The sequence below is a fragment of the Wolffia australiana genome, chromosome 16 (genome assembly GCF_029677425.1).
Source record: "Wolffia australiana isolate 7733 chromosome 16, ASM2967742v1".
NCBI classification, from domain to species: Eukaryota; Viridiplantae; Streptophyta; class Magnoliopsida; order Alismatales; family Araceae; genus Wolffia; species Wolffia australiana.
The window spans coordinates 6,385,266-6,404,215 of NC_135850.1; the positions used below are offsets into that span (position 1 = coordinate 6,385,266).

The window sequence follows — 18,950 nt, forward strand, 5'->3', positions numbered from 1 at the left end:
GGAGAAGCATAAAAATCAAGATAAGTTCCACCTAAGGTGCTGACTGATGACATCAAGAGCAAAAACTGTGAACAAAAAATAATTCCTTGGTAGACAATATAATCAAGCACTCTCAATAGGCGATCAGGCATACAACAGGTAAAGCCTAAACAACATTAACTGGTGCTTGATTAGAGTTCTGACTTGGTACATGCATATAACCATTCAGCCAGATGAATGTCATTCAACACGTCCTCGGCATAGACAACGTCTTTTTCACCCAAATAAAAGTCCTCAACTATAGTTCCGGATCGTCCCGAACATGGACAATGGACGCGACGAATTTCTTCCCGTCCGACATCCAGCGTAAGTTCAGAGACGAAGGACGGGATGGTTTTTCGTCCATCAATAAAAAAAACCGTCCGGTCCAATCATACCGGGACGGTTTTTCGTCCCGTCCAGTCCTCCAGTGACGAATTTTCATCCCGATATTTGTCCCGGACGAAAAAAACCCATTTTATATTTTTAATTTATTAATATGATTTTTCTAAGTTTTTTAGGGAAATATGGAGGAGAGAGAATACAAATGGACATATGTACAATTAATTCTGAGCGGCCTCAGTTCACACGAGCGGAAAAATACAGCGGCCTTGATGCAAATTGTCATAGCAAGGTCACGTGGCGAGATCTCAACCGCCAGATGTGAATCCGGCGGTTTTTCGTCCACATCCGTCTGTCCATTGTCTGAGACCTCCGGACGGATGGTTTTTTCGTCCCACGAGACAAAAACCGTCCCGTCCAGTGGTTCCCGGGACAAATTTTCATCCCGAAATTTGTCTGGGACGATTTTTTTTTCCCAGGACGAAAAATCCATCCTGTCCTCGTCCCTGAACTATATCCTCAACAGCCTTGAAACATCTGGTATGGGCATTGAAGTAGCATTGAAAAGAAGGAAACAAAAAAGCAAACATATATGTCAACAGATTATGACCAGATCAGGAATTTTCAAAGTAATTGTCAAATAAGACACGGTTCAATTAGCTGAATGGCAGATTCCAAACATACATTGCAGATAAAATAGAGAAAAAAGAGTGACATTTTATAATGAATAGAAATAGAGAGGCACACCGCTGAAGGGGTCATCGTCAGAGCTGATTGATTCACGGATGCAACATAAACTGAGTCAATGCTGCCACAGCTTTCCTGGGATATCAGTATAAACTGTTAATCTTATAATTAATTCTGAAAATCAGCAATCTGATCAATAGATGTAACCCAAAGGACTGAAGAAAAAGGGGATTTGATTTGCTTAATGAAGATCAGGGCTTCTGATTCCGTCTTATCAACGTAGGAACGCCGTAGCAGACCGGGGCCGCCCCGATAAGCTGAGGCAATTTGCAAACGGCCCTTGCTTGACTCATGAATGATGCTACCCTCGTATAACTTCCGGTTTTCGAAGCATCTTCGCGCGAATCTGGTTTAGACACGACTGCCCCGTCTTTGGCCGCCTTTCGCCGCGTTCGACGGGGGGCTTCGATTTCTTGGGAAAGATCTCTGTTGTTATCTGAAGATAGAGTGTGATGGTTTGGAGAGTTTGCCTCTTGTAGCCATGATGTCAGCATGGCCTTGCCAAATCTGTCAATATCCTTGTCTGAGACTTCCCAGAGGTTGGCGATGACGGCCGGCGACCCAGCTAAGAGGTACGAAAGCGGGGCGCCCGCGGGCGTGTAATTTCCCCGAAGGACGAGAGATCCGCTGCTGCAGCCCATTAAGAGTGTGGCGGAGCAATGATCCAGTCTCTGGATCGTGCTGCCCGATATGTACTGCGTTCCTGACATTTTGAAAATAGAGATTCGATTTTTCATAAAATATAATTTTCAAGGAAAGAAAAGGATGCAAGATCCTCGAGTTCCTGTGAGTTTTTTTTCTATAATAAATATATTTTTGAAGGAAATAAAAATGAGGATTCTTGAGTTCTTGACATTTTGAAACATTATAAACTGTGTTATTTAAGGAAAGAAAACGATGCGATATACTTACCACTTCCATGACCAAAGTAAAGAAAAAGGTCATGGTTTCGCAATGCGTCAGCAAGTTCTTCCTGTGTAGGTACCTTTCCCGCTTTTCCCTGCACATCAACTTTTATCAAATTCATAAAACATGTAGATGATTTTGATTTTGCAAAAGAGAATGTGTAAAATTAAGAAACGAAGTAAAGCAAGATTCATTTACCTCCCATTTTTTACTTCTAAACCATTCCTCAAACTCCATTTGCGTAGTACTGAGATCTCCACTGGGATTCAGTAAATAGTATGCATCCAACGGGTTGATCGAAGGGATGAAAGCTGCTATTTTATTGGACTCTTCACGCCGAACATTTCTGGCAAGCGTCGCAGAAATGCTACCCATTGAAGGCATCCTGTAAACCTCCTCCTTCCTTAAACTAGGTAAACTCTCCCATGGCAACATCTGTTATAGAGAGGTAATGATCTGAGTACGCCATCACCAATTACGACGAGTAGGATGACAAGTCGTTGTCGTTCCCGTCATTTGTCCAATCCAGGACGAAGATAAAAAGGCCAATGAGGATTTTGTCTCATCATCATCTGTTTATCATCGTTGCTCCGATGACATGAGACGGCAAAAATTTTATTGCCATCCTCATTTGTCTGCAGCAGATGACAACGACAATGACAAAATCGTCACCGTCACTTAAAGCTGAAGATGATGATGGCCACAAAGACCTCATCGTCCCCAAAAACTAACGATGATCCAAGCAGAGTACATGAAAGCATAATTTCGTTTATATCAAAATAAAATTAGTCATAAAATCAGGAGGGTCCGTAAGTACATCAGAAGGTACAAACAACTGCATACCTGCAAGTCAGAGTCTAGCACTAGGACAATGGGTTCTCTCTGAACAGCCTCCTGCAGAGTGGAATTGGATGTTTCCAATATTAATGAACGAATTGAATCTGAGATAGTGTCCGATGCTTCATCAGTTCCAGAAGAAAAAATCCTAAAGCTCTCTGTCCCGCAACACATTCCCCTTCCCAGGTAGCCTTTATACTGAACCATCTGAGATATGCACGCTTCAACATTGCACACCGACGAAGAACCACTGACAACTACCCGTAGAAGATCTGTGCTTGCTTCTAAGTTGCATTCAGATTCCAGGCTGCTCTTCAACTTGACCAGCAGTGGCTCAAGATCTTTGTCATCGCGTTCTCCTAGAAACAAGCATTTCCAAGGACCCAGCCACAAGTCCTCCATTCTTCTACAATATTCAAAGAGGAAAATTCCATAAAAAGACCAGTTTATGTAACCTAGCATCCAAAAAACTTGTTTGGACCAAAATATACTTGTTAAAGAAACTAGCCGTTAGGCTAGCCGTTAGGCTAGCCGTTAGGCTAGCCGTTAGGTTGTTTCGTATTGGGCCATCTATATTTGGCCCACTAATGTGTATATATATAACCTGTGCCCTAAAAGAAATAATAGAAGCTTATATTCATCCTTTTAGGGCACAGCTTATGTATACACATTAGTGGGCCGAATATAGATGGGCCAATACGAAACAACCCAACGGCTAGCCTAACAGATAGTTTCTTTAACAATAATTAAAATTAATTTATAACTGTTTTTATTCGACAATATACCTCAAGAACATGTCCAGCTTTTTGTCCAGGCGGGACCTCTCTGACCACCAAATGACCCTGTTTTTTGGTGTATCCAAGTCATTACACGACGTTTGCAAAAGGGACATGTAGTTCTCCTCCAGCATTATTCTATACTGTGGCACTACATAATCCACTAACGTGTGCCCCCAGGGGCATTCCCATCTAGTGATAAGGTTTTCCTTGGTTGTAGAATACTTTTGGTCGCCAATAGAAGAATCCTGAATTTCTGAAAAAGGAACAGCAGATGAATTTAGTTCAACATTTTCGATGCGGAAAAGAGCTCAAGGGTCAAAAATACCTTCACGAAAAAAATCCACAGGTAGTAGCATCACTATTGGTTGCTTATTTCTATCCAATCGCGAGAGAAGTAGCCAGGCCGGATAGAAAGAAGGAAGCAACAAAGTTTCGCCGAGGAGATTGACAAAGTCTCCACCGAGCAGACTGATGCAGAGAACGGGAAAACTGGGCAGGTTGTTGAAGGACGCATGAATGAACTTCTCCAGATCAGAAACTCTCTCAAGAGGTCTGCGGAAAAGCCAAACTTCAATTTAAAATCAATCATAACTTCGAGTTATTTCTTATTCTCTAATTTTTTTGTACCTGATGTTTGTTTGCAAGTCCAATACGCTTTTTGTGGAGTTCTGAAACAAGGAAAAAATAAGATCATTGTTTTATAGTGTAACTCTTATAAAGCCATTTACTGTTCTTCAAAAAAAGTAATTTATATACCCTTGGATTGACTTTTCTTCTTTTTGACATAGGATGTTTATGTACTTATTCAAGAGTTCTATCTAACGATAGGAGGGTTTTCACCTACCGTTAAAGACAGACGGAACCATAAGATGATTATATAAAACAGCTGGTAGTTCTAACATATTGAAAATAATCTTGAATCAGATAAATTCTGAACATCATAAAAAGATCCTATACCTTGCCCTTGATATCCATATCTTTGACATTAGAAACGTACAAATGTTGCAGATTAGCGCCGATTGAGGCTTGGTGAAAGAACGCAGCCAAATGTGTTTCCGTAAGCGATTTGAGGGAAAACGGCAAAGAAAGATGTCCTGTCGATGCTGACAGAGAAATCACAGCAGCAATCAACCTGCAAATCTACACAATGAAAGAATAAAAGGCAAACAGTAATTAAAAAATGTTCATGAGTTTACAAAATATTTCCAGCTGTAAAACGAATAATGAGAGAACATTGAAAAATAATGAGTCCAATTTTCAACTTAGGATTTGGGACAGTAAAAGTATCTGAATCTCTCAGAAATAGAAAACATCAGATATCGCGATCCTCAGATTGGGCGAAAAATTGGCTTATAGAGAAGGGTTAAAGATTTATAGTCAGTAACCGAAATGACACAGTCAAATTCATTGGTTGTTGATTTTGTTTTCAGCCTCAAAGACGATAACAGAAATCCAAAAAGAGATCAACGCAGAGGAATTTTCTTTAAGAAATTGTGATCATAGAGAAGGACTCAAGAGACCAGTAACCTTCTGAAAGAGTAGGGGGACCTCTTGGGCGAGAATAAATCCTGTAAACAGCCACGACAGCACATTCCATATCTGAGGCTTAGATAGAGCGCAACACTTATTTCTGAAAATAAAAATACAGATTAATTAAATGGTTAAAAAAGAGATTATGGCAAAAGGTTACCTGGATCCTTCTGAGAAACAATCCTTGACACAAAAGAGACTCATCTCGTACAACAATACAGCACGCTGAACAGGAAAAATACTAATCGAATTCTCCATTCCGAAGAACTCAAGGAAGTGAAGGTCACGTCCCCCAGTTTTAGGTGCATGTCCAGGATCAAAGAGCATTGACATACTCTGCCAAAATACTTCGTGCATTTCGTGAATCCCTCCATTAACTCTCATGCATTTTCCTGTTCATGAAGAGGAAATAATGAGCTGACGAAATCCATTAGGAAAAGACAGGAAAAAAGCATCAAAATTATACCCATTTTCGAGAGTAATTTCAGCGAAAAAAGTCTCACGTGACACTGCCATTGAGCAACTATGATATCTTTCAACAAATGGGATTCTGTTGAATTTGACACTAAGATTTCCCTCAATTCACCGTTTTTGTGCTGAGCCGGCTCATGACAACTTGTACGCTTGAAATTTTGGGACAGATCTGCTTTTGCATCGGAAGCCTTCCTCCTTGATGTGCGTCTCGTCATGAATTTGGGTTCCTTCATTTCTCCATTCCGAGTATAATCAGAAAACGAATTATCAGTGGCCTTTGTTGCATCAGTTGCTTTGACTGTGAAGTTGTGAGCAGGATTTAAATTTTCAATGGCTGATCTATACTCTGTCAGAGCTTTTGACAAACTCTCTATACATTTCACAGGGGATGAACAGAGAAATTTGCTTCTGAAAAAATCTCCACTGTGCAACCCAATTACTGTTTCCAAGGCAGCTTCACAACGTTGACAAGAAATGTTGCCCCGGATTTCCATTAAACTACTTCTTGCTACCTCAAGCTCGTTCTCCGCCAAATCTAAAAGCTGCTTTTTACGATATACTTGCCCTGAAGAACATGAGATCATTTTCAGTTTCCTATTACACTGAAATCAAGAAAAACAAAAAGGTAAAACTAACAAGCTCCTGGATACCTAGGTTACAGGAAAAATGAAAGCCAAAAACTGGGAAGCCAAGCGATAAGGAGATTGTTTTTCCAAGCCGAAAAAGAATCTCCGCCTCGGCCCCATTTCCAATAATCTCATAGATGATTCCCACCTAAAGCAGATGACAATTCAATTATTTTCACGTTGGACTCAAATTTGAAAATACTTTATTTAAAGCAAAACAAGGGAATAACCTGCAAAATGCTCTGAAGGTAGCACCTTAATGAACTCCACGGAGTAATGCTGTGGTCTTCCGAATGCTGATGCTTAGTGAAACTGGGCCAATCTTCGGTGATCAATGATCCAAGGGCCTCGTTGAATGAAGATTCATTGGTCCACATTGATTCTGCCTTCCTTGGCTGCCGTCCAGCTGAAACGAACTTCATTTGTAATATCTTTTTACGTAATCGAAGAGACTCCCTTGCGTGGAGAAGGGCCTGAAAGGTCAAACAAAAGAAACCCAACGTAAGAGGTTAGTAGGCTGGTCTCTCTGTCGACATCTAATTGAATTAAAGTAAAAATATGATGTTCTTTTTATTTTTTATTATGAAATAATGAAGAAAAAAAATTCAATGTTAATTTATTCAACATCAGTTCAGTGCAGTTTGAGTTATTCCAAACAGAGCACAGAGCAAAGCAGAGGATAAAACAAAATAACGCCGACTAGTCACGGTATGCATTATATTCATCATCGGTTCAGACTTCAATTTAAATATAATAGCATAAAGAATGATTAAGACAAGTGCTCATGAAGAATATTAATCACCTTCTAATAGGTTGGAACATATAAGTAGAGCCAGGGGGTAAATGTCAATACTGGACAGAAACGTGCACCCTTCACCCCATAACTACGTTAAATTATCAAAATAAGTTTTTTCGTTGAGAAAATTTACATTTTGTTGAGTATGCATTGAGGATTGAACGGTATTTACTGCATGAGAGATTAAGGTAGAATTTCTTAAACTAAATAAAGTTCCAAGTTAGTTTCTTGATCAAGGAAAATTAAGCATAATTATATCAACTACAAACTACCTCGAACAGGCGTCCCTCAAGGATCAACCTTTCAGAGAGATCAAATAACAGATATGAAGCTGTGCTTGCTGACTTACTGCTGCACAGCTCCTGCACCCAAAAAAAATAATTATGGAGTGCGACCCGCTAAGATCAAAAGATAAAACGTCACATGGACCGAGAAAGTCTTACTGCAGAAATCAAAGAAGAGGCAGTTCTTTTTACTTCTTCCTTCGTGACGGGAGAGCTTACGGTATTTTCAGCGGAGAAAATAGTGTTCGGAAGAAGAAATGACTGAAGGAAGCCCACTAAAGCAAAATTTGAACTCTTCATGCAGTTTATCCAGAAGGTTACCGAGTTCGCACATACACCAAACACTTCAGACAAAATCTGAGCAAATGCTTCATCAATTGGGGAAGAGCAAGATACATGACTAAGTCTTCTGTTACTCCACAACATGTCCACACAAACTTCTACTGATACAAGGTTGCGCTGACAATGCAGTGCGACAAGTTTGCACATTTCAAGCTGAAAGCGTAAGTGTCCCTGTAAAAATATGAAAAGCGGAAATCGTTGACTTCTTAGCCCTAAAAGAAAGGCAACATGCAGCGTCCTACAAGCACCCTTTTAAAAAATATACCTTCAAGGTTAACAAATCCGTAATGCTTAACAACAGAGGAACGGTTTTTTCATAATCTAGATCACGATAATCATCCTCTGAAATGCGAGACCACCAGCATAACGCACAGCTAATATCATTCAAGATATCCTGAACCGATTAACAAGGTAAAGGGAAATAAGTTAGAAAGAATAAATTAACTCGAAATAAGCCAAAGCCAAAAACCCACCTCAGCTTTTCTGTTCATCTCCTGAGCACAATGAGCACGCAAAAAGTAAGTAAACCCCAACTGATGAGACAACTTAGGATTCACTGTTGAAGTATCAACGTTTGCTACCTTCTGTTCAAAGAGAATAACAAGGATTAAATGGAAATGACGACAAAAGCAAGGATAATAAGTGAAAGTTTAGCAAATTTAATAACTCACAAGAGCCACAATGGCATCCGATAAGCACTGGAATGAGTTGTTCAGCCCGTTAATTCCACACCTTCTCACAGATCTTCCCTTCTTAACAAGAATTTTTGACCGGTGCAAAACATATTTTTCAGAAACATATACTTCAGAAAGAAGCACATCCATCAGCTTTAGTTGCATTCTATGGAATAAATTGGGAAGCTTTGAACTGAATTCTTCATATGCTAAGAGCTCCTGCATAAACACTGCAGCGTTAGCAAGACACAGTGTTAATTTTTTTTTAAAAGTGAGTCAAAGAGATAACCTGCTCCAGAATTATCCCAGAAACTCTACTCGATAGTGATGAATGCCTGTGCGACAGCAAACGATACATAATAGGGATGGAATCCTCCTCATCGAAATCCTTGAAGTCTCTACAGACTATCTAGAGGCACAGGAAGCATTAGAGAACGTAAATAGCATGAAATATATTCAAGAAAAGGAAGAATACCACAAATTCACACCTTTACCCATTGCTTGATCAAGGCAGAAGGACAAGAAGAAGTTTCCAATGACTCCTCCATAACTGACCAACTGAAAAGACAGTCCACAGCAATACTACGCAAATTTTTATTACCACTCTTATGAATCACATCAAGCGCAACCGAACTCTTCACACAAGCATCAACAGCGGCATCTTTAATCATGCATTTAGATAAGTGATCACACTCTGCGATCTTAGTGTGATCTCGGCACAGTATTTTGATGTGAACCCAAGAGGCACTACAGCACAGTTCTAACGCAGTCGCAGCCTGACAATGCAAATTTCATAAAAATCAATTAAACGGTCTAAATGTAAGCAAATACCCAGCATGGGAAGGTATCCTACGGAAGCCAATTCCTCAACATCAACCTGATTTCACTTGATTGCCAGACTTAAAAGGCTTTTTGGGAAAACCACGAAATGATAAGAAGCTGAGTCATTGAACTTCATCAGTAAAGACGGAATTAGAATTATGAGCAGTTTAAGTAGGCAACATATTTTTTTTATACATCGACTGTTATTATAGATGTACCATAATTCTATATTTCTACATCATAGATGTACCATTATGTGATCCACAAAACAATGATCTCATAAGTCTCTGATAGGATCCTTGATAGGATCCTAAACCAGTCTAGGGGTAGTTTCGTCATTTAGCCCACAGGGGCATTTTAGACATTTACTATTATGTATTTCCCTTTAAATAGGGATGCCCTCTCTTTAGGAGTGAGGGAAGAAAGAAGAAGAAGTAAGAAGAAGTGTTCTTGTCCTGCCCCTCTCCTAGTCTAGGTCTGGTCTCTCTCTCCCCTTCTACGATCCCCGTCCTCGAGATCGTCTCCACTTCACCGCGTCTTCAGGCGGTTCGTCCCCGGACGGTCCCTACCCCCTCAGCTCGACCTTCCCCTGACCATTCCCGTTTCACCTCTCTACCCCGGGAACTTCTACCCTACCTCATCCTCCAACCTCCTCCCGATACGACCTAGATCAAGGTTCGTATCAGTCTCAAACAGGGACATCCTATGTATTTAGATAGGAGTCTCTATCCAAACTGTTAGGAGGTTTCCTGTTCTTCCTTCTTTCCGTGCAGCCTGGAGTTTCCAGAGAACAACGTGTAAGAAGCAGATTGACAGGGGACAAACCAAAAGAATCAACAATATTTTACATTGATTTTATCAAACACAACATTTAGCACCGAATTGACTACTGTAAGATAGGGTGGCATTTAAGTCAACTCACAACAGATCAATGCTGAGAAACCAGTTTACACTCCGAGAAAATATTGATCGGGATCAAAAATTGGTGAGAAGAAATATGTAACTTTTGATAGTATCTGAGCTAACAGATAATTCAACGGAGCAAGGAAAAATGACTGCAACGAAACTTCAACACAACAATAATTATGTCGATGCGGGAAATGGAGACTTTGAAAATATAGGGTATCCAAACAGGTTGGTTGTAAGAAACACCGGCATATTTGGACCTTCTCAATTTGACCAGCATTGTGCAACGAAGCGCCAATATTATAGACTGAAGATGCCAAATATTTCAGCTCCTGCGCTTTGATCCAGTTGGACGAGATCACATGATTGATTAACAATAAAATTTTCTGCAAGAATAATCTTTGTGTTACATCAAAAGCCGCCGCGAGCTATTTCGAAATTAGGAGAATTGGGTGCAGGATGAAATGATGAAGAGCTAAAGGAATATCAAACCTGCAATTTTTTTCCAGTCAGAAAAGAGAACTTTACGGAAGAAACGACTGCATGGAAAAAGGATAGACGATTCTCAAGAAGTCTTTCCTTCTCAAACTTATCACTGCAATATGATATCAACAAAATTATAAAAGTATTGTTACAGATTATGTAATAAATTAAAAAAAATTAACAAGTGGATCAAGGATAACTCAATTGGGACCAAACTAAATGCCAAAGAACTTACTTAATTTTACTGAGGAACATAACACAAAACCCATTAAGTGCCTCGCAAACATAACTACGGTCCGCAGAATGCAGAGTTATCCCATCAGAAATCAAATCCTTCCAAGCTACAGTGACATACTCATCCAACTGGTTGCACACAAAGCCCAAAGCATCAACGAATGAAAAGAAAGAAACACTTCCGTGGACAAAGCTGCACGAACAGGAAATGTTTTGCTCCAGATGTAATGAAGAAAATTTTCTTAAACAGCTAGAAAAAGCCTCAGAAAATTCTTCCTCGTTTTTGTCAGAGTTCAAAGCCCACATAGCCAGAGAATCACTTAATAGTTGCAAGTCATCAGACTCATATGGCAATACATCCAGTGCACACTTCGAAGTCAAAGAAATGCCCTCTCTACGTATAGGAAAAACAGTCCTTCCAAAACTCAATGCAACCGCGTACAAGCCCATAATATTGGCGACGGAAGGTGAAACCTGATAGATAAAGTTATTAGATTAGCTTTCTCCAAAGCAGTTATGGAGAGGCCAATCGATACCTGTGCTTTTCAGTAACATAGAAGATACCTCCAGAAGATTGAGTCTCTGTTCAGTGACAAGTACATAAGCAGTTCTTCGGATGGCAGCACTTGCCGTTCGGAAGTAGTCAACAATGAAGAGGACAAACTCAAGGAATTCGTTCACACAGTAAACTACATTCTCCTGAAAGATTTCCGACAAATTATGTAACTGATGCACGATAAGCTAAAAAGGCAACAGAGCCAAGAACCAGTATCCTTGTTTATATTGCCTCATTTCCCATTTTTTACGCGACAAGTAACAGATTAAAAGTCTTTGAAGAATGACCAAGGTAGACATGAGGAGTTAAAGTTTAAACAATTTTAATTTTAGTAAACTGGCCTTCTTAGATGAAATAATAACGATAATGATAAATGACGAAATAATTGTGATAGGGAGTCAGTCCAAAAAGCATACAAAGTTCCATACAAAAATGGTCATTGTGATGTTATTATAACAATCATATGTTTAATTTCATTCGCTAATTGGAATAAAAGGTTCTTCCGACAAATTTATGATCACTGGATGGAGCACAAGCGACACCTTCATGTACCATAAAAAATGCTCCAAATCATCTTTGTCCTCAAACTAAGAACACGGAGTCACATCAGTTTCAGAATAAAAGTATGCCACAGTAAGTTTCTCTAAACTCAAGTTATCTGATTTTTTTAGATTTCTCAATCATTATGCTTCTTATAATTAAAGACGCTATAAAATATCCCTCTTGACTCAGTTTTTACATACAAGGTTTGGAGCTGCATCCAATAAGATCCCTAAATAAAGAGTGAATATTTCCTGGACAACTATTTTCTATCTTTTCCTCTCACTGGAGCGGGGCAGCTCTCCTAAGGCGTCATGGGAGCTCAAACAGCAACAAGTTTTTTTTTGAAAGATTCAAACCGCAGCAAGTTCACCAAGGATTTTGTCATTGGCATGATATCAGAACAGCATCCAGGTTTCTCAGTAACCCATTAAGGCTTCGTATCCCTTCCAACATCTTCCCCATCTCTAATGTAGGTCCCCTCTAAATATGAATCCTGAGAGGAAGGAGACGCACTGGACGATTATTCAAGCGCCTCACATGAAGTCACAAGAATAGAAGCTAGCCATTTTATACAGCGAGGAGAAGAGTCAACTAATGTGTCGGATAAGGTATATCCTGGTCTAGCTGTTCCAGAAAAATCTAGCAGAGAGAAAACCTGTGTAAGATTCTTCTAAACATTATAGAGAAGACGCAGCTTGATGGACAGAACCATCGTCAATGGCCTGAATTTGTTGAGATGATTCTGCCAAATTAAGAATTACATGAGCATCTTGCCAATTCACCATAACAACAATCAGAAATAAGGATCAAGCTTGGAATTCAATGGAGGATCCCCTCTCAGAAATGGACACCCGGCACAATGAAGTCTGAACTAAAAATGTTTTTTCATGAAATGGGTCAGTGACTTATGGGCTATTTGTGGAGATAAAATGTCCCACAATAAGAGAGTCTGTATCGTAGAGAGGAAGGCAAAGAGATCTCACACTCGAGGATTGATAAGTTCTTGAGATTGCTCGTAATTACCGGCCATAAGGAGGGGAGTGATGATTAGCAGTCTGTCAAGAATCCAGAATCTGAAGAAAAATGATTTTTTTAAGAAATGACAAATTATATAAAATCATAATGGGAGTGAACAGTTTATGAGACACTTGGAAAACAAATTCTCAAAAAGAAAGAATCTGAGATACCAAGGAGGAGGGATGTCTCAAACCCTAGAGTTCACAAACCTGCCTTTATGGGTCACTCAATCAGCCCAGTCTCAAAATTCCCGTATGGCTGCCAGCAAGGGGCTTGTCACCAGGGGCCCAACCATGGACTGCCCACAGTGCAGCCATGGTCATACCTGCTGGCAACCCCGTTCTGACCCGCAGTTGGCCCCACGCCGCAGCCACAGCCCAACGCCGGGATTATCAGGCCCTGCCTGGGCTAGCCCACCAGGCCCATCCAACCAGCTTGAGGACAAGCGGGCGCTGGTAGGGGGGAGCATCAATACAACCTTCTGTTTTTGGAGAAATTTGATACGATCTTCAGCATTTAAGAAAAAACACCTGGGTCAATTCAGGACTACAGCTGCTCTCAGAAACCTGAGAAAAAGTCTGTGATTCCCTGGTGTTCACAACTTTTGGATGATCTGAGGAGAGAGGAGGCCGGGCAACTGGAGGTGCTTACTGCCTTTGGAGCTAGAGAATAGACAGTAGAAAATCAGAAGAATCTCTCACATCTTATTCCTCTCAATCTGCCTTAAACAAATAAAATGAGAAACATAATTTTACACAAAAGCCAATACTACAGTAGAGAGTGACACTTTTAACCCTGCAGTCTAACAGTAGTAACTATTGTGGAAGGAAAGACCTTAGAACGAAAATTGTTGGGAATTGCAAGGTAAGCTATCAAAATCAGTATACAAGCTTATGTGGTACTAAGTACAAAATCAAAAAGACCATTACCGAGCCCTGGAGAATTACAGCAAGGGAAAGATAAAGAGACTCAAGTTTTTTCTAGGAATGTTAAAGGTAGAGAGGTGTAATTGAACATTGAAAATGCATCAACCCTGATGCCCAACTCCAAGTGATGATGAACCCACGATATCATAAAGATCAAGACGAACTAATGGAGAAGAGTAATGTACGCCTACATCTAAGAGCGCTGAAGACCTACTTGTGTGGCAGTGCGACAGTACCATTTTATCCAACTGATAACTTCTTAACCTTGGCTTCATTATTTCTCGGGTACGGCCTTCTCACCAGCATAGAATATGTGAATGTTCCAAAAGTGTCAAAAAAGCTACAAAGGTTAATCGTGGCCCCAAGAAAATGAATGATTAAATGTAGGCTTTTAATAGGAATAAACATGTGAGTAAGTAGGCCTGCTTTCCGGAACATGAGTGTGGGATGCAAGTGGGTATGTAGTGTGAAGAATAGAACATCACAAAGCTCAATTGGTGGCTAATGGCTTGAGTTAAGCATATGGAGTTTACTATTGGCCCCAGCGGCAAGTAAATTACAGGTAAAATATTAATAACATTAACAGTTCACTTGATAAGGTCTCTCAACGAGTGTCACTCCAAGAATTCAGTACTTAATGAACAGAATAAAAATTTATTTGGAACCATTTCTCGTCCTTCCACAGACATCTTCAAAGAAGAGAGCGTATCAATTATAGAAGACATCATATGGACAGAACCAGTCCTACTACACCAAGTTTGGAAAGTTCCCGAAAGTCATCAGGGTAATGGGTTAATCCTCAGGAATTAAGACCATATTTTGTTTTACAAGAACTGCAAATCAGGCTGAGCTGTGCCACACTTGCATTTGTCAATGACACAATCATCACTAACAGCACTTGAGTTGATATGGAACATCATTATTTCAGTCTATCAAAGAAAAATTGAAGCAATGAACCAGGGAATATTGAAATATTTTTCAGCCATTGAGAGGGCCAATCAAGATAGCGTCTTTATATCTAAAGAAAGTATATCATTGATCTCAGGAAACAAATATGCAGGATAAGCTAAAAATTTTGAATCCAGAAAGGATAGTATCGCCATTGCGCAAATACGAGGTCCGCTAGGGGACCATGGATGGGATCTCCCACGTGGGAGCCCAGTTACCAAGGCCCCCAATAAATATCCAGGGCAGGAGAAAGGCAGGAAGACTTTCTTTTTTCAAGAATTGGTTCGTGGACGGCAGCTGCGGCTGAAGGCTGGGAGCGGGAGAGGCCTGTGACCAGAGAAGGGAGAAGGATCATCTGATCCTTCTCATTATTTTCATATCTAACTCTCTCTTCTTTTTCCCTGACTCTTGCTTCTACACTGAAGATTTCTGTTGAATTCATCTACTCCGACATTGGTCCTACATTCATAGATTTCAGATCTGGATGAAATTCCAAAGTAAAGATACCTGACGGTATCATCCCATCAATAGGAAGAAGATGAGTTTTTGATTGAGATAATGATATATTTAATCCTACTTCATCAAAATTTGCTTATGTGATGAGCCTAAGCCAATTTGGCACGGTCCCAAGAAAGTGAATCTACTGGATGCCAACAGACTACAACCTATTGAAATATATTTTTGTAAATGGGACTTCTTTATTGGTCCAAAGGTGAAATGTTCACAGAAGTATTGACTACGAAAGATAAGGCAGGTCATCAGACCAATATAAACAGTAAATAGTGAAGACCTCCCTAGTACGGACTGTCAGAATTGTCAAATCAGTTTGGAACATCAACTGTCAGAGCTGCCTATCAAACGTAAAAGAACTATCATCTCTCTTGTAGCATATTCACTTGTCTGTTGTGAAAGAGACATCCCTCTTTAATCCCATACTTCACATCTTGAAATGAGTTTCTTGTTCTTTGTACCCTATAGAAAGGCATGCCGTGTATCATTTAAGGACATGCTAGAATATTTAGTCTTCCTGAAATTTTCAATTTGTTTGGTTCTCTTCCCTTCTGAGAGATATTTTGCTTGTATATTCAGGTGTATTCAATGGTTCAAGTTGTAGCTGGTTGTATGAACTCAAAAACTCCACAGCTAGGAGCCAGCTTTGCCGAACAGGTATCTATGCATCAGCATGAGACGAAATACATCCAGGTATTTCAGTCTGTCATGTATTTCCCTTTTTCCACAGGCATGGATGAGTGGGTCAGTTTGTATATTGGGGTATCTTTTGGTTTAGTCCATGTCTAACAAAGCTAACGGAATAATAATCTAATTATGTAATATTAATCTCATTGCGAGCATGGCTCGACCACCTGTAGGAGTGGCTGAACCGGTCGCATAGACACTGGGACATGCCAATAAAAAAAGTCCTACACAGGATTTCTGATTCGAGGTCAAGCGTTGCAAGTGTTACTGTGTCGCAACTGCATCACTAAAGCCAAGTTAACAAACAATGGCCGTCAACACATAACTCAAGTGCCTCGACTACACAGTTACAAGGCTATTGTCCATAGAAACATATATCGCTACTCATCAAGAACAGAAATAGTTTTGTACACCCATTCAATCATGTTCATAGTCCCCAACTCCCCACCCAGAACGACTGTGGACAACCGAGGATGAAGTTTGATGTGGGAAAATAGTGGCCAAGGCATAATTTTTTCACAGCTACTGATGAACCTTTGAAGTCCTATGAAAACCCTTTGCGACGCTAGTCGCATGACTATCAATAATATCTCGCGATTCATAACTTCTGGCAAACTTCAAATTGATTCCTCATTATAATGCTCATCAGCTGTTAAATTTTTCTTTATTCATTTATTCATCTACGTTTGTGAATTGTATTCATGCCCTCATTAGATCCGTTAGTGAGTGAGACCCATATATGGCCTTATGAACCCCACTACGGCCATCCTGTAACATATATATATGATGATTTCATATCTTCATATATATGGGTACATTTTCCGGTTCTTTCCAGGAGCTTTGATCGAGGATGACATCCAAGGAATTTGGCGACTCATTCGGGCTCACCACCAGGGGAGTGTTCACTACTTGTAAGGATGAAAGTTCACTTCCTGAACAACATCGTTAAACCTCATTCTTTAGAGAATTCAATGACTAGATTTCGAGATCAACCCTTCAGCGTCGTGAAAGTCTCAACGATATCCCACCACATGTAAACTGAATGAAACTCCTCCCCACCAAATGGACAGAGTGAGAAAAGTTCAAGAATTTCCAGTCAATCACTTATTGAATTTATATGTTTCAAAAAATATTATTCAATTAATAAACATATTATTCAATTAATAAACATGCCTCAAAACATATATTTTGCCCGTTAATCACATCACTTCTTAATAATCATCGGTAAGAACTTTTTCGATGTAATAATGCAAAACTCGATAATGTACCAACTTATTGTAATCTTGTAGGATATCAATTGTATTTGAAATAAATACTGGAAGAAATTTTTTTTGAAATATATATATTGCATGTCAAGATTTAGCCAACTGTGTGAGAAATCCAGAGGACAGTTTGCTCCGGACAACCTGAGATACAAAGAAAGACAATAAAACCGAAGAAATACCTTGCACTTGCATGTTATGGAATCCAATGCGCACTTCAGCATGCCTTGCACTAGCAGGAATCTCTGATCCCACTGAGCAGAAAAGGAAGAACATAATTGGCGAGCCATCTGCCAATCGAATGCGTCCACGTCAACCATGGTATTCATCCTCAGGAAGAAATATCGCAAAAAAAAACAAACAAAAAACATAAAAAAGAAGAAATACCTTCGGAAACTGGTCCATCGAAGGAGAACTCAAGCATTCTCTGCACGTTTCTAGGCAGAAATCATGAACAAGCGCAACATCAAAAGACATGCACTCGCCACCCAAGAACTGTGAGCACTTCCAAAGAGCATTTATAAGAGCCAGATGGTATTTCTTCGAAACTTCAGGGGCTAGATACCTGCGAACGGATGAATAGGTTCAAGTATAACGATCTGCCCCACACCAAACGAAGAAAAACAAGTCGCTTGCTTCGATCACAGCGTAAGAACATCAAATCTTCCGAGAACAACATGAAAGTCATCGCCTGAAAAAATTAATTTACCTGAGCCAGGGCTTGACCTCCTTGCCCATCAACAGAATCCGACGGTACAAAATCTCGGTCTCGCTACAACTCTTATACGCACATCTCGAGAGGCAAACAACGATTTCAACGACCAAAATAGCGAGTTCCTCATCACAGGCATCCTTCCCCGTACAATAGGGGACAAGGCTATCACAACTCCTGGCCTTCGCCTTTCTTCCTCTGCACTTCTCAGGAACACCAACAGACAGAGCGGAAACAAGACTTTCCAAAATTGAAAACCCTAAATCCAGCGCCTCAGAGAACCTCCCCCGAACCTCCAAGCAGTACAGAAGACTACACCTCTGGAGATGCACAGAAAACGGTTTTCCAGCGAGGCAAGGCGAAACGCAGCACAAGCAATCCAACACAAGCCGATACACGGAGAGAAGCTCCGCGGCGGATTCTTCCTCTTCCGAGCGGCATTTTCTGATGGCAGAGGGGAGATTCTTCAGCGCCCGGGAGATGAACGGAAGAAATTTCTTGGCCAGAGGGCGAACTCTGGCATCACCGCCGTCCGTGATTTTCTCATTGGACGAAGCGCAAGAACTCTTCTTCTTCTTCGATCCGGCGTCGTTCTTCCGCGCATTGCAAGAATCTAGGGCGATGAAATCACCAAACGGATGAAGGAACGAAGTTACCATCTCGAGAAGACTACCATCTCCGAAGCTTCTGCCGTTCTCCAGCGCCGACAGGATCGCAGAGGACTCCTCCGCTGTCCCTTCCGCCATAGCCGAGCTCGCCGGCGGAGAAGAAGACGACGATTGGAGAAGAAGAAGACGAGACCGGGTTTATATAGAAAAGGTTTAATTTCAGAAAGTACGCTTATTATCTCATAATTACATCAGGGACACATAAGTTTCTTGTGTTAACTGCCGTTAATACGCTTTTGTCGAGTGTTTATGCAAAATGTTGGGAGTGATGGGTATTGTTGCGTTTTGTAGAAGCCGAGCGCGCGATTTTGAACGGGGGTT

At 40.4% G+C, this 18,950-nt stretch overlaps 1 protein-coding gene across 3 annotated transcripts; it reads right to left on the reverse strand.

The window, feature by feature from the left end:
* Positions 1-972: 972 nt before the first annotated feature.
* Positions 973-18,714, reverse strand: ESP (separase). 3 transcript variants are annotated; one of them, XM_078588517.1, is made up of 27 exons: positions 17,959-18,714; positions 17,637-17,814; positions 17,432-17,539; positions 11,365-11,499; positions 10,802-11,274; positions 10,576-10,678; positions 10,344-10,469; positions 8,844-9,131; positions 8,645-8,764; positions 8,353-8,574; positions 8,155-8,262; positions 7,947-8,075; positions 7,499-7,852; positions 7,328-7,417; positions 6,490-6,732; positions 6,284-6,407; positions 5,626-6,198; positions 5,320-5,551; positions 5,157-5,259; positions 4,587-4,769; positions 4,257-4,297; positions 3,955-4,181; positions 3,636-3,882; positions 2,857-3,256; positions 2,212-2,448; positions 2,020-2,107; positions 973-1,810 (listed from the first exon to the last, which is right to left on the reverse strand). In XM_078588517.1, the coding sequence occupies exons 1-27, from the start codon at positions 18,705-18,707 to the stop codon at positions 1,299-1,301; spliced, it is 6,393 nt and encodes a 2,130-aa protein (XP_078444643.1). In that variant the 5' UTR covers positions 18,708-18,714; the 3' UTR covers positions 973-1,298. The 3 variants fall into 3 exon arrangements, with proteins under 3 accessions (XP_078444643.1, XP_078444642.1, XP_078444644.1); XM_078588516.1 differs by having other exon boundaries at positions 8,155-8,265; XM_078588518.1 differs by lacking the exons at positions 17,432-17,539; positions 17,637-17,814; positions 17,959-18,714 and having other exon boundaries at positions 8,155-8,265; positions 11,337-11,475.
* Between the last annotated feature and the right edge of the window lie 236 nt (positions 18,715-18,950).